We start from the raw sequence: 13,650 nt of genomic DNA, 5'->3' as shown, positions 1-13,650 counted from the left end.
TATTGAATACATATGCTCGAGTATAATCGTGTGAGCATTTTTTTCGCTTTTGTTTTCCTTCAATGAAACAGGAAAAATGAATCTAATAACTGCTGTAAGAAACTAAACTCCGCGTTGCTTTTGGTCGACCATCTGAGGATCTGTTGCTTTCACATGGCTAACTGGTAAGATTGTTAGCACGCTCGCGTGTACAACGTGTCTAGAGCTAGCTCATGGTTTGCCTTGATTTTATAGATGACTGACCAAAAACACATCTAAAGGGTTTAGGGAACATTTCATGCATGTAACGACATTGTGGTAAATTACTAATATATTATTATAAATTAGATTAAATACAAGATCGGTAGCGACTTGGCTGACTGGATTACGCTAGCATACATTTTGACAACATAACGAGTTGTTAATGTTGCATGTTTATCAGTAGACTGAGTGAATTAGTTCACATGTTTACCAGAAGACAGATTGGTTTAGGTTAAATGTTTACCAGTCTGCAGACTGGGTTAGGTTAAATGTTGTCATAATGAAAGATTATTTTTTTTATTATATGTTTACCAGTAGACAGATTGGTTTACGTTTCATTGTTTACCAGTAGACGGAATGGTTTAGGTTACATGTTTACTAGTAGACTGATTTTTCACATTGTGTAGCAATAGACAGATCCCTACCAGATCCCAATTGAATAACTTCAACATTTTGTTTTTTATTTGTATTGGCGTAGTTGATTAAAGTGTTGATAACGGCTCATAGGGTTGACCACATTAACTATTGAGGTTATGTTGTAGTGTTAATATCAGAGTGGTGGTCAATTGTTACATAGATACATCATGCAGGCGATCATATGAAAAGTACTGTTTGAAAACTATCTTTCTCTACTGTCTCTTTCTAGCATGTCCCACCTCCCTTCCAGTGACAGCGCATTGACCGCCTGAACATGAAGGTAAATAAATTGGCTCCAGAAAAGGGGGCTAGGGCTTCCTCCCTGAAGTGGAGGAACACCAAGGCCCAACGCTGCACAACTCGCGTAAACTTATCTGAACTCCCATCGACCCCTGTTATGGTCAAAATGATCAAGGAACACCAAGCAGCAGTAAAGAAGAAACCCATAGTGAAAAGGCTGGAAAGGAAAGCCATGACCCTTTCTGGATCAAAAGAAAAGAAACACACTTCCTTTGAGTCTGAGAAGACGTATCCAAATACTAACGGGAAATCGGAAGTTACAATGAACATTGATGCTGTTGACTGGCAAGAATGGAGTACCAATGGCAAGAGCTCACTTGGGAATGGTGAGAAGTCCGCGGATGGCGTAGAGACTGTGAGCTCCGGGCGCTTGGAGGGAGAATCTTTTCATTGCTGCGCAGAGAGAGATGAAGACCGGAATCATGCAGTGCTTGTCATGCAAAAGTCTCAGGTATACAAAGCATTATGAGACATTCCAAATCTGTAATTTTTTTAAGCTGCTTGATTTAGATTCAAATTCTTGCATAACCTTTTCCTTTTGGCTGAATGAAACAAGTAAATTCAGACGGTGCCTATTACATGGTAAAACAACTATGTGGCTTTGTCTCGGCGACAGACGCTGTGTTTCCGAGGAAAGTGCCTTCTGACCTGCCTATACGGGCGCGTTGAGGTGATGGGGTTCACCATCGAAGAAGGCCAGCAGCCGTATCCCCTCTTCTCTCCGGCCTCTCACTGCCCGCTGACGGTAACCGCGCTGGGAAGCACCGATGATGCCCGAGACGAGGGCATGGAAGCCACGGCGATCCTCCGCAAGTATCTCACGCCCGGTATCTACATGAAACCTCTGACACCCATATCATGTGATACTACATGTTATTATAACATGCACCTCCTTCATCCTCAGAATGCTCCCATTCCTTTTTACTATTCATAATATACTTTACTATTTAATGTAAGTTGGATATTAGGATACATGGTTGTATGTGTGTTAAGATGGCGTGAGGCGGTTTTGATGATTCCTTCAAGCTTCCTTTCACCAAAGATCTTCATTGTCAACTATTAGACATCCTCCAAAGCCCGTAGTAAACTAGCTGTGGCACTTTTATGATATCTATTTAAGAGAGAGTGTTATAAAAGTAACATTATGTGTGAACATTTTGCTGCCTTACCATGTAACACAAGCAGTGAGGATTATGAATATGTTGGAACCAACCAGCAAGCAAATACTGCAGATGTAGTTCATTTTATTTCAACACAGTATAACTTATATGTCTCCCTTTTTATCCAGCATCACAGATAAGGCTTTTGCGAAGAATCAACCTAAACTCATCTGTGATCCTTCTGGAGCCCATGGAGACCTCTCTGACCCGCTTCCTTTGTAGCTTCCCAGATCTCAGTGAACTGTTCAGTCCCCCTGTGGTGAGTTCAGCCAGAGATACACTATGTATATTTTTAAGTTTTTTTAAGTTTCATTCCCATCATTATCGATCAAGTTAACCAGCGGGTTGGAGATGTTCACTAGAGTATTTCATGTTTGATACATCAACATTTACTTGTAGACATACCCCTTTACATGTTTCTTGTTGCACAGATGGTGTCCTGTAATGAGTTGGCAGCGCTACAAACCACACATTATGAACCGTTATGCCCAGAAGAGAAATGGCCTGTACGGACTAGGCTTGATCAAAGTTTTCTCTCCCTCCCGATTGGTAGAGTGAGCTCATGTCGGCGGTGCTGGACACGCCCCTCAACGGGCTGGGTATGATCCCCCTGGTCAGTGACGTGGAAGGCCTGAGAATGTCCAAGAGCTACAGAGAGGCCCTCAACACGGTGGTTAGCGCTTGCAGAGGTACATCCTATAATCCATCCATTGGTCTACTACACACTAGGGCTTTGACTCCGAACTTCGTCATTCGAATATAATTAGAATATCAAAAAATAAATCAAAATTCAAACGAATATTAGGCAGCCCTTAATATTCGAACCTGTTATGGGCAGGCCAAGAGGGAGAGACGTCGGAGAACCCGACGCAGTCTATTCATAATATTGTAACGACCACGGAAGAGGCAGTGAATGAAGTATTGATTAGACAGCAATTTATTAGAAACCGAATAAACCGTTGGAACACGCAAGACCGGTAACCATAGCAACGCGGTAAAAAACCTTGCGAAGCCCAATCCAGGTCTTACTGAAGGCATTCAATGGTCAAAATATTATTAATAAATGATCGAATATATTTAATAAACAAACAAACAAACTTCGAATATGATTTTTGGGCAAAAGTCAAAGCCCTACTACACACTGAGGGCTCCTCTATAGTGCCTATGCAGAGGTACATCACATAATCCATTGGCGGTCTGCTACAGACAAAGGGCTCATCTCTAGGGTCTTTTCACACCAGAACCTTCCTTTTTTCTTTCTTTCCAGACGACGGGGATGGTTGCGTGGTGGTCCTTGTATGTGGAACTAAGAACGTAGGGAAGTCCACCTTTATCCGAGTCCTCCTCAATACTTTGCTCAATCAGTAAGTATTAATTTCAATAATGCATTGTATTGGGGTCGAGTGTTGATGTATCCCTGAGCAAGACACTTAACCCTAACTGGCCATGACGAGCTGGCTGTCGCCTTGCCGACGGTGTGTCAATGTGTGTATTAACCGATGTATGTCGCTTGGGATAAAAGCGTCTGCTAAATGCCCTAATTGTAATTGTAATTGGATATTAACAGATTTTTTTTATGCAAGTATCATGTATGATGTCTGTATCAGACAAAATACAACCTGATAAACCACATTTCCCCCAAAAATATACAATTATATGCTTAAAATATAATTTGACACAGCCATGTTGAATATCCCTAGATAAGACCATTAACGGCCAACTAAATCTAAACTCCATTAAAATGTGGAAATGGAATCTGAGAACTGCGCATTGGCCCGTAATAAAAGTGAAGAATTCTGAATGGGTATTGACGGGGGATGGTTGTAATGCTGAACAGTTTGGTTCATGGAACTGTCATAATCATTTGACCTTTGGTTTCCGAGGTTTGACGTTCAGTAGCTTAATGGGATGCCTTTGCCCTTCCAGCACTACGGGTATAGACTACTTGGAGGGCGACCTGGGACAGACTGAGTTCACCCCGTCAGGCTGCCTTTCCCTGTCCACCGTGACTGAGCCTCTCTTGGGTATGCTGAAGTTCATCTTCTCCAGGATGTTTTGAGTTAGTCTAGTTTTTATAGCATGTCCTATGAGGCAAAGAGCCGCGGACTGACTTAAGCACTCTTTTAAGGTCCTCCCTTCACACACCAGCGCACGCCAGAACACATGATCTACTACGGCCAGACGTCCTGCGACTCGGACCTGGACCGCTACCTCGAGTCCATGAAGTCCCTTTGGAGCAGGCGTCCCCAGAGCCGGGACACTCCCGTGGTCATCAACACCATGGGCTGGGTCAAAGGTCAGTGTCCTGAGCGCCGTGAAAGAGTTCAGCCCCTTCACCCCCCCGTGCATGGGTGGATTACTGCACGGGCACACCGGGCACATGCCCAGGGGCCCACAAGTTACTAACAGTGGGGTCCAGGGCCCCACAAGTTACTAACAGTGGGGCCCAGGGCCCCACAAGTTACTAAGAGTGGGGCCCAGGGCCCCACTCTTAGTAACTGAAGTAGACTGAGCCGCCCCACAAGTTACTTACAGTGGGGCCCAGGGCCCCAGCGTTAGTAACACACCAGTGCATTTACCAATGCACTGGAGTTTGATGATATCGTGGAGGATTTTGCACGGAACAGAGCCCGGAAAAAATGCATTTCATAGGTGAAATGCATTACTGTCAATTAATGTAAGGAACTGTTCGTCGAGTTGCTTTAAGTCGTTTTTATTTGTGGTTGAAAGCGGTGCATTCGAAATTCGTTCAAATCACCAGAAATTGCATCGATTATGTATTTTTTTTATCCTGTTTTGGTTAAATAAAGATGCATTTATTTGTAATAATTATTGTGAGGTTGCCTTTCCTGTGCTACAAATCCTGCTGAGTTGCAGGTATAGGCCAATGACTTATTATCGCCAATAAGTGGGTGCGTGTGTTTATGTTGGAAGGGGGGGGGGCTGCGGAGTCCACGTGCCCAGGGGCCCGATATGTCATAATCCGTCTATGCCCCCGGGGGTGTGCGTGTAAAACGGATGAGCTGTAACGTCGCCTCCTGCTGGTCGCCCTGCAGGCTTCGGGTTCCAGATGCTGGTGGACGTGCTCCGCCTGCTGCCCGTGACCCACGTGGTCCAGCTGGGCCACAGCGAGTCCATGCACTGTGCCACGCTCACGCCGGACTTGCTGCAGACGGTGCAGGGCTACCTCACCAAGCCCCCGGCGCACACGGCCATGGACGAGTTCACGGAGGGCCACAGCCCCGCCCGCACCTACGCCCACCTGGCCGTGCAGTCCGCCTTCCAGGGCGTGGGGCGCCAGGGAGCATCGTGAGTGGGCCGCATCGTGACAGGCGGGACTTCACCGTTGGAACAGCAATGATAATGGAGATTAAGAAAATACAGAATTAAATGTATTTATTTAGTGGCAGCGATTACTAAAACTGTGCATGAACACTGTATTCTAGGGCCCCTAACGGCAGTGCCTGTGATTGGTTGGAGCGCCTCACTTATTGCTGAGGTGTAACGATTTGTAATTTGATTTGATGTAATTGGTGTTGAAAAAATGCGACACCCAATGCTGTTTCTTTGTGTTTTTAATGCATTCATGTGATTGTGATTAGCTTATTGAGGTTAGCTTATACGAGTTGGATATTAATGATGTTATTAATTGTGCAGCCATTCCAGTAGAGTAAAGGATAAATGGTGATAAAGCATTTAAATACTTCCACCACTAGGGGTCGCTCTAACCTCAACTCTGTAATCTCCCAGGAAACACCAGCGTAGCAATGAACTCCGAGAGCTCTCTCTGCTAGCTTACCTGAGTCAACTCCAAGAAGCTCACCAAGGGCCCGTCAGGCAGCTGAACTGCCTCACCCCCTACCAGGTACCGGTATCTGCTGTAACCAAAGATCCCTCTATATCCTTCTATACAAACAGCAAGCTTTTGATCACTCATACCACCGATACGATACTACAACATACTCCTCTAAAATAGTATTTACAGTCAAATAATAATACTTGACTGTCGGGCTGTAGGATTTTCATTGAGGCCTAGTTTAATAACGGTGTTGTCAAGTAATTTCCGACTAACTGAGATGGACATATTTAACCTAGTATCCTCATCTTTCTATATGCGGTCAGGATATATATATATTAGCATTGTTTGATTTGATTTTGAATGGTTTTGTTTATTTTGCCCTGGTAAAGGTCCCTCACACAGCTGTGGCTATCGGTGTGACCCACTGCGAGGTGGCCCCCAGCCACGTGCTGTATGCCGCCAACGGCAGCCTGGTGGGGCTGTGCTGCCTGCCGGAGAAGGTGACGAGCCGGGGAGGCCCGGTGGTCCTCTCCCATGCGCCCCTCTGCCCCTGTGTGGGCTTCGGTGAGTGGTGACCTGCCGGATCTTTACTGTGCACAATAAGCAGCGGTCCTCTCCATAACCAGTGTACTGACCCACACCATTTGATGATGAGGTGGAGTTTGAAAGGTTTATCGTTTTGACCACGTGTAACGGTTGCCAGGTGTGCTCCGGGGAATCGACATGGCGCGAGGCCTGTACTTCCTACTCACCCCTGTGGACCCCTCCATCCTCCGCAACGTCAACTGTCTCCTCCTGGGGGCCATCACCCTGCCCTCCTGCATCCTCACAACACAGGTGAGCGAAGCGCTGCCTTTATCATTCTATGCACCTCCCGAAACCACATGGGCATTTTAAGGCATGAGTGGAAAAAATAAAGAGTCAAGCTTGAGTTTTGCATGGATGAATGTTAACACGGGAAGAAAAAAAGACATGTCATTGCGTTTTAATTTCTCCTGCGTCTGTTTTCAGTCTGGTCGCGAAGAAGAGAAGCCATATGTCACCACGGACTACAGTTTTGATCTGACCGGAGCAGGGAAGATGCGCGTCTTCAAAGGCATTGTACGGCCCGGTCAAGTGGGGAAGTAGCGACTGCAGAGACACATCAGTTTGTTGACTCTCTGTCCTTGTTTAAAGACTTGTTGCAGCAAGCTTCCACTTGACAGAGCTGAGATTCTGCTGAACTGAGGGAGGGGATACTGTGAAAGAAGGTCCGTCATTGGTGGAGCGTGGATTGCTCCTTCCTATTAATGGATGTCCCGACAAGTACTGTGGAGAGAACAGATAGTGAAATGAATGACACTGGGTTCCCCTTCTCCCTTTCAAGACAAAACCTAAGCAAGCATTTACAGTTTTACATTTCATGTCATCGTTCAATGGCATTCCAAGCAGATACTTAATATTTGTTACAACATTAAAAGTGAAATTCCTTGTTTTTCAAACTTCTGTGATGTTATTGTCAGTGTGAAAGCAGTGAGCAGTCCGGACAGGGAAGTGTTAAGTGCTTGGTGACTCAAAGCATACAATTAAACCTTGGTTCTAAAATAGATGTTAAGTGGAACTCAAATTAAAAACCAAAATAACGACCACATAATATTACAGTAGTGAATATGGAGTATGGGTCTTGAAATGTAAAAGCCTCTTTCTCTGTGCTTGCACAGTACAGAGATTATGCAGGCTCAATTTAGCACCTCATTACTGAATGCTCTTGAGCATGAAATTAATTGTGTTTGCACCAATGTCAATTTGACCTTCTAGCTTTGGGCAATAGCATTCTACTGCATTTCATTAATGGGGGTAGAGGCGTAGAAAACACAGATTGTTTTGCTCATGCATTTACAAATGAACAATTTATTTTCTATTGTAGGAGTATGCTGTAAAATGAAGTCCCATCGTATCGGTGGGAATGATTTCACTTCATTTACCTATTGAGCCATTTCTCACTACATTAGAGTGTCAGTAATTAGATGACATTCGGCTCCTCCTGCCTCTGCTTAGGATCCGATCCGAACAACATGGACCCTATAGTTACTACCAGCCAATGTTTATAAAGGGTAAACAATGTTATTTGCCTATAATGGAGACAAGGCAGTAGGTGGAAGCACCAAGAACTCCAGTCGTAAACATCCATTCATGCTGAGTAGAATTTGTCATTTGTTAAGTGAGCCATTTAAACATGCCCTGTATGTCCCTTGTCTGGTTTTGTTTGCTGTTGGTCCACCACTGTGTGTGTGTGTGTGTGTGTGTGTGTGTGTGTGTGTGTGTGTGTGTGTGTGTGTGTCTGCGCGCGCACAGTCAAACAAGCAGAGCTACATTGTGGTTGTGTCATTGTTTTCACTTTCCCAGGATGGGCATTTTCCAATAGAGCTCATGCAGAATAAAGAGAGCCATCCACTCAAGTCTGAACATATTGGGGGCAAACACAGTGACACAATAGAGGAAATCACCATGGTTTGTAAAAAGGCTCCACAGTCAATATTAGAGGGCGGAAAGTCATCTTTGTTTTATGTAGGAGGTATACTTTCTCCTGGTTTGTATGTACCGGTAATCCAAATCCCAATTGGAAAATACAATGAGTTATTTTTTATCCTACAGTTATAAACTGTTCCATTTTTACCACAGTACTCTGAGATGATGACTGTGGTAAAAAGATACTCCTGTGCAGGACTTGACTGCTTTGTTGGTCCGGTGAACATATTAGGCTTTAACTCCTAAGGAGGAGGGGGGAGGGGGGGGGGGGGGTGTTATGGAACTGTAGAAGAAAGTATGAGGACCACCCATCTAACAGTAACAGATTCGCTCATGGAAGTAGCTGGTGTGTTGTGCCCTATCTCCGTGTGGTTTGTGTGTGTGTTTGTCAACACAGCTTTGAATAAGCTGTTTACCTGGGGCCAGGACTAAATAGAAGGTGCTGCGTGGCTGTCAGACAGGTTTGATTTACTCTTGCCCTAAGGTAAATAATAGCTTCCCTATGTTGTGTTGGGACATGTTTTGCATGTAATAACACACACACACACACACACACACACACACACACACACACACACACACACACACACACACACACACACACCTGGATGACTGGATTCAAGTTCAACGTGATCAAAATAAAGTAATTACCAACTATTAAAAAATATTTGTTAATGTAATGGTTTATGTATTCCACTTTTTTTTTTCTAAATGTTATGTAGGCCATCTCTTATTGCGTTGGTTTGCAGCATCCAGGGTTTGCAGATGTTTATACAATGAATACGGTGAGTCTTGGTGTCTTCGGCGCCCCTAGCGGCGACATGTTGACATCGTCACAGAAACGGCGATTCTTTGTAGATCCAGGTTGAGGTGGTCTGAATGAATGGAACAGAGGAGCTGATGGTTGATTGTCAGCCAACTTCGATCGAGGCAAGGAGGGGGAAACGTGACAAACTTTAACAGAACCTAATTTAGAGTTGATGGCGGTGATTTAACTTGTGTCGAGTGGTATGGACGTAGAATATATCCTGTTCCGTATTGAACACGTATTGGGATCTGGACGAACCTTTGCTAACAAAAAGATACAGTGGACCTCGAGGAGATCTTCGCACAGATTGCATCAACAGGTCGTTGTGTACTGCTTTGTCACGTTTAACATCATACAAACACTGACGCTGGAGAGGGGAATGCAAAATGTTACTTCTGTCAATAATTTAGTGCATTAATCGTGATCTGAGCACCAATTTTCACAATTGACCCTACACATTAGACCAAAGAGGCTAACGAGTGTGAAACGAAGCTACAAGACAAGGACACTATTTTAGAAAAGCACAATGAAGACGTGAAGGAATTCTCATTTACATCTAATCCACGACGGAGCAGACCTGCGTCGAGGAGTCTCCAGGAGGATCGCATGCTTAGATGGTTCCGAGCAAGTGGACCATGAATTCAGTTCTCCACAAATCACCCCCGAGGAGTTGGCTTGGTCTAAAACTACGACTCAGTAAGTAATATTGTGTGACATGTATGGCGTTGTATTCGTTTTGTCTGGTATTAATGGTGTTGGATCTATTCAAATATCGGATTTCACGGGACAATTGGTCACATGGGCATTGTAGGTTATGTAGGCTGGTCCGGGACCGGGACAGATAGAGACGTTTCAATTTCATAAACAAGACATTATCTTCCCATCGCAACAAGTGAACGGGTGGATTAAAACGTTTTTGCTCAAGAATTGGGCTCTAATATGTTGGATGGACTCATTTACACTCTAGGCATCGTGAATCCAAACCTCAAATGGAGTTGGGACATTTAAAATTGGCACCATTGTCCCTCATTTTAAGACACAACATATTTCCAAAAAAAAAAAAAAATTGGCCTACATATTTGGTTGCAATCTCTCAAAATAAAACCTGACTATGCCTCTAGCGACTATACATGACCGTCTGAGGCTAGTATGCCAGCAACATTACCCATTGCCTTTACATGAAGTTCATTTATACGCTGTCACACCGTTCACATTGCCACAGTGTGGTCAGCCAATGTGTTCATACAGTAAGCAAGGTCAGCATGGAGTTAACGCTGAGCGGCCTAATTAGCAGAGTCTGGAACACCTCAGTGTTCCAGGCCAGCAGAGTCCTAAGCCTGTCTTAAACACACTAGTCTAATCTGAGAGCAGATGTCTAGATTATATTCCCCAAAACCATAAATGGGGGAGATATTATTGACGGATATGAATGTGGTGTTAATATGTCAGGCATTTCACTTTAATTGTTTGCACCTATTTGAAGGCATTTCATATTCAAACAAATCCCATTAACTATCCAAATCGACATGGATTGGAGATGGACCGCTCACAGTGCACTCAGAACCTGACGGACACATGGCTGCAAAGCCCTAGCTAGTCTGCCTCCTATAATCTGGTGTAAGGCCTGGCCCATTGCTCGTGACCATCTAAACGTCCTTCTTCAGATTATCTCCCATTGTTCCACTTTTTTCTTTCCCACCATCATTTACTCCTTGCGTCTTTTTACTTTCTGTGTTTTCCTGTTGCTAGTCTGGTCTAGAGTGAGTTCTGCTTCTTTGCCTCTCCCCATTGACTTTTACTGCTCAAGCTTAGCTAGTCAAAGCATGTCTGTTTCTGTCCTATTACAGAATAGTTGTGTGGCTCTGCTTTCAGTTCCATTCTCCTTTCATGAGGTAGATATTATAGCCGGATTCTTGATCATAATCATGGAGTGAATTGAACGGTGTGTATTGGGTTTTTCCACAGAAACGTTGGTTTATCTTAAAAACAATGTATGTTCATATCACCTATCTTTTTTTTTTTAAAAAGGAAAACAATCTTTGTAACCAAACAATTGGAACACTCAATCTGTAAAAACGTAAGAAATATTCATAAGAATTGCTCAGCTATGCGCATAGCTTTTCTTTGAAATCACAGAATATTTACATTTGAATAGGGATCAATGCTTATTTTGGCTCGATATCGAGTACATTGTCCCAGACTGTAAATCAGTGGCTTCCACACCGCTCGGCAAAGTAATTTCCGATGTCGCCCCTCAACCATGAGGTAATCCGATATAACATACGCTCACAGCTGGAGGCCACCCCGCCCCACTACCCCTCTGTGATATAATTTCCCATCAGGCCCCACCAAAGAACAGAACCATCAGACCACAGTATAGATAGATACTGTCATATAGTGCACTATTCACCTGTGCTTCACCTTGCTCATTGTGTTCCAAGGAATACATGGGTTTATAACTTTGGTTCAAATTGCAAAGGCTGGCCTCGCCCGGAAGGGGTATTCATTCATAAACTAGTGTCAGCTGTTTTAAATTATTATACAAAGAATACGGCAGAGCCAAAGGCTTTTCTTATTGGTTTCCTGTACTCTCTTTAATTTCACCTGAGTATTGAATTCCACTAAAGAACGGCTTAAGTCATTCATCTTTTGTTGGCTTCATATTATAACGTGAGCCATATTTATGTTGGAATATGTTTGAAAAAGGAAAATATTTTTTATTAAATTAAAGTCTAGTTACCAACGTCAATATTATTTGTAACAGAGAAAGTCGATGAGGGTCAAAGTTGTACTGTATCTCTGTAGACTAAGCAATATGTCTGTTGGGCTTGGTTTCAAGGATAGAAAGAAACTTACAGATGGCCTTGAACGCTCCAAGCATAATGGCAAATGTTTATTCCTGATTATATCCTGTAGTCAAAATGCTCCCACCTGGTCAAATGACTGTTTACTAATATTACAGCTATCTTTATGGTAATAACCATCCTTTCATGGAATAGGTGTTTTGATTTTCTCCAAAGTCTGTTATTGGTGGACCTTTGACAGCCTGCAATTTCAGCCAGATGGTTTCAATTATAGGATTATTCATCTCAACAAGTTGATGTGCTGTTGTCCCTCTGAAGAGCTGTATGAACTTTGAAATGATATGTTTGATGGCAATTTACTCGGTCCTACCCGCCCTGTTCCATGGGCACACAAGGGAGTCGACCCCATGCACTGATGGATTGTTCCTGCACAAAAGCTCTGAGAACCTGAATAGTGCTATTTATTGTTGATGCATTTGGTTCAAAGTGTTGGCCCACCTGGGTCCTGGGCTTGTGCTGTGCAAAGTGTGTGTCACATTGCTGTCAATGGTGATAAAAAAAAAAAAAAGTATTTCAAAAAAATATATATCATTTCTTTTGTTGTTATTAAAATAAAAATGTGTCCTTTTAATAACAATACTCACCCAGGCTCATATGTGAATAAGACTTTGTGATATGCATTACATCTTCCATTACGCAGATTGCATATTTGGTATACCATATTGCTAGCAAAGGAAAGAGCTCGCTTCGGCTTTTACTCAGTGATAATAAACTCCCCCCCCCCTACCTCTGCGCTCGACGTCTGGGAGTGTCAGTGAAGGGTTAACTCGGTCCGTGAGATGCGCAACCTTGCTAAATATAACGTAACCTTCTCCACATGGTCACGCACAAGCCCTCCACTGCACTCTCACTGTCAACACTGAGGCGTAGACACTCCGGTACTACTGAGTCCTTCAGCTCCTAATTATGCTGGCACTTTGTTAAACAACAAATTTCTCCAACGGCCCCATAATACTTCAGTTAGTGTGTTGAGGGCCAATTTACCGCCTCATGGGTAACGCGGATGTATTGTGTTCGTTCTGTCTTCAAGGCAGACACACACTCGCTCGAGCACCGCATTCAACACTTCCATTTCACTTTGAAAAATTTACGACGTGGGGATCCAGAAATAAGTGCTGTGTTGGGATGTCTTTTTAAATAGTGCCACTCAAGCTATTGCTCACGTAATACAGGCACATCTTAAGGCACATCATTGTAACCCATGCTCCCTAATGGCCATCATTAACTACAAGAACATTTTATTGTGTTTCTTTTGTTTTATTTGATTGACAAAGTGATACATTTGTCATCATTAAAGTTGGCGCACCTATGTGGCAGCACCCTGGTCTTATAGCTAAGCTTCTCACCTTCCCACTCAAAGAGGAACGAAGCTGAACTGTGTAACACCCAGGAGCTCCACGCAGCTGAACAACAGCTAAGATCTAAAAAATCTAACAGAATGGTGTTCCTCTGAGGATTTTCTTTAGCGATCTAATAAAATGTATTTGATGCAGGTCTCATCATAGCTTAACAAGCCTCTGTGTTTCTAAATCCACCATAGCCCTTGTGTTTGAA

The 13,650-nt window shown here is 43.5% G+C and overlaps 2 protein-coding genes across 3 annotated transcripts in view; both read left to right on the top strand.

Annotated features, from left to right (window-relative positions):
* Positions 1–71: 71 nt before the first annotated feature.
* On the top strand, positions 72–7,397 carry nol9 (nucleolar protein 9). 2 transcript variants are annotated; one of them, XM_060047549.1, is made up of 13 exons: positions 72–164; positions 887–1,408; positions 1,574–1,784; positions 2,246–2,376; positions 2,671–2,806; positions 3,385–3,481; positions 4,044–4,141; positions 4,246–4,413; positions 5,174–5,426; positions 5,868–5,982; positions 6,306–6,480; positions 6,620–6,753; positions 6,928–7,397. In XM_060047549.1, exons 2-13 carry the CDS (start codon positions 932–934, stop codon positions 7,042–7,044), a joined length of 2,112 nt encoding a protein of 703 aa, XP_059903532.1. In that variant the 5' UTR covers positions 72–164; positions 887–931; the 3' UTR covers positions 7,045–7,397. The 2 variants fall into 2 exon arrangements, with proteins under 2 accessions (XP_059903532.1, XP_059903523.1); XM_060047540.1 differs by having other exon boundaries at positions 156–297.
* A 1,878-nt stretch (positions 7,398–9,275) lies between these two features.
* Positions 9,276–13,650, top strand: part of plekhg5b (pleckstrin homology domain containing, family G (with RhoGef domain) member 5b) — a 50,386-nt gene continuing 46,011 nt past the window's right edge. The window contains 1 exon segment of the mRNA XM_060047507.1: positions 9,276–9,928. Coding sequence (XP_059903490.1) covers positions 9,847–9,928 — 82 coding nt within the window. The 5' untranslated portion in view covers positions 9,276–9,846.

The sequence above is a fragment of the Gadus macrocephalus genome, chromosome 1 (assembly GCF_031168955.1).
Source record: "Gadus macrocephalus chromosome 1, ASM3116895v1".
NCBI lineage: Eukaryota > Metazoa > Chordata > Actinopteri > Gadiformes > Gadidae > Gadus > Gadus macrocephalus.
The sequence above is the reverse complement of the archived record's forward strand: the minus strand, read 5'-3'. Positions and strand labels throughout refer to the sequence as shown.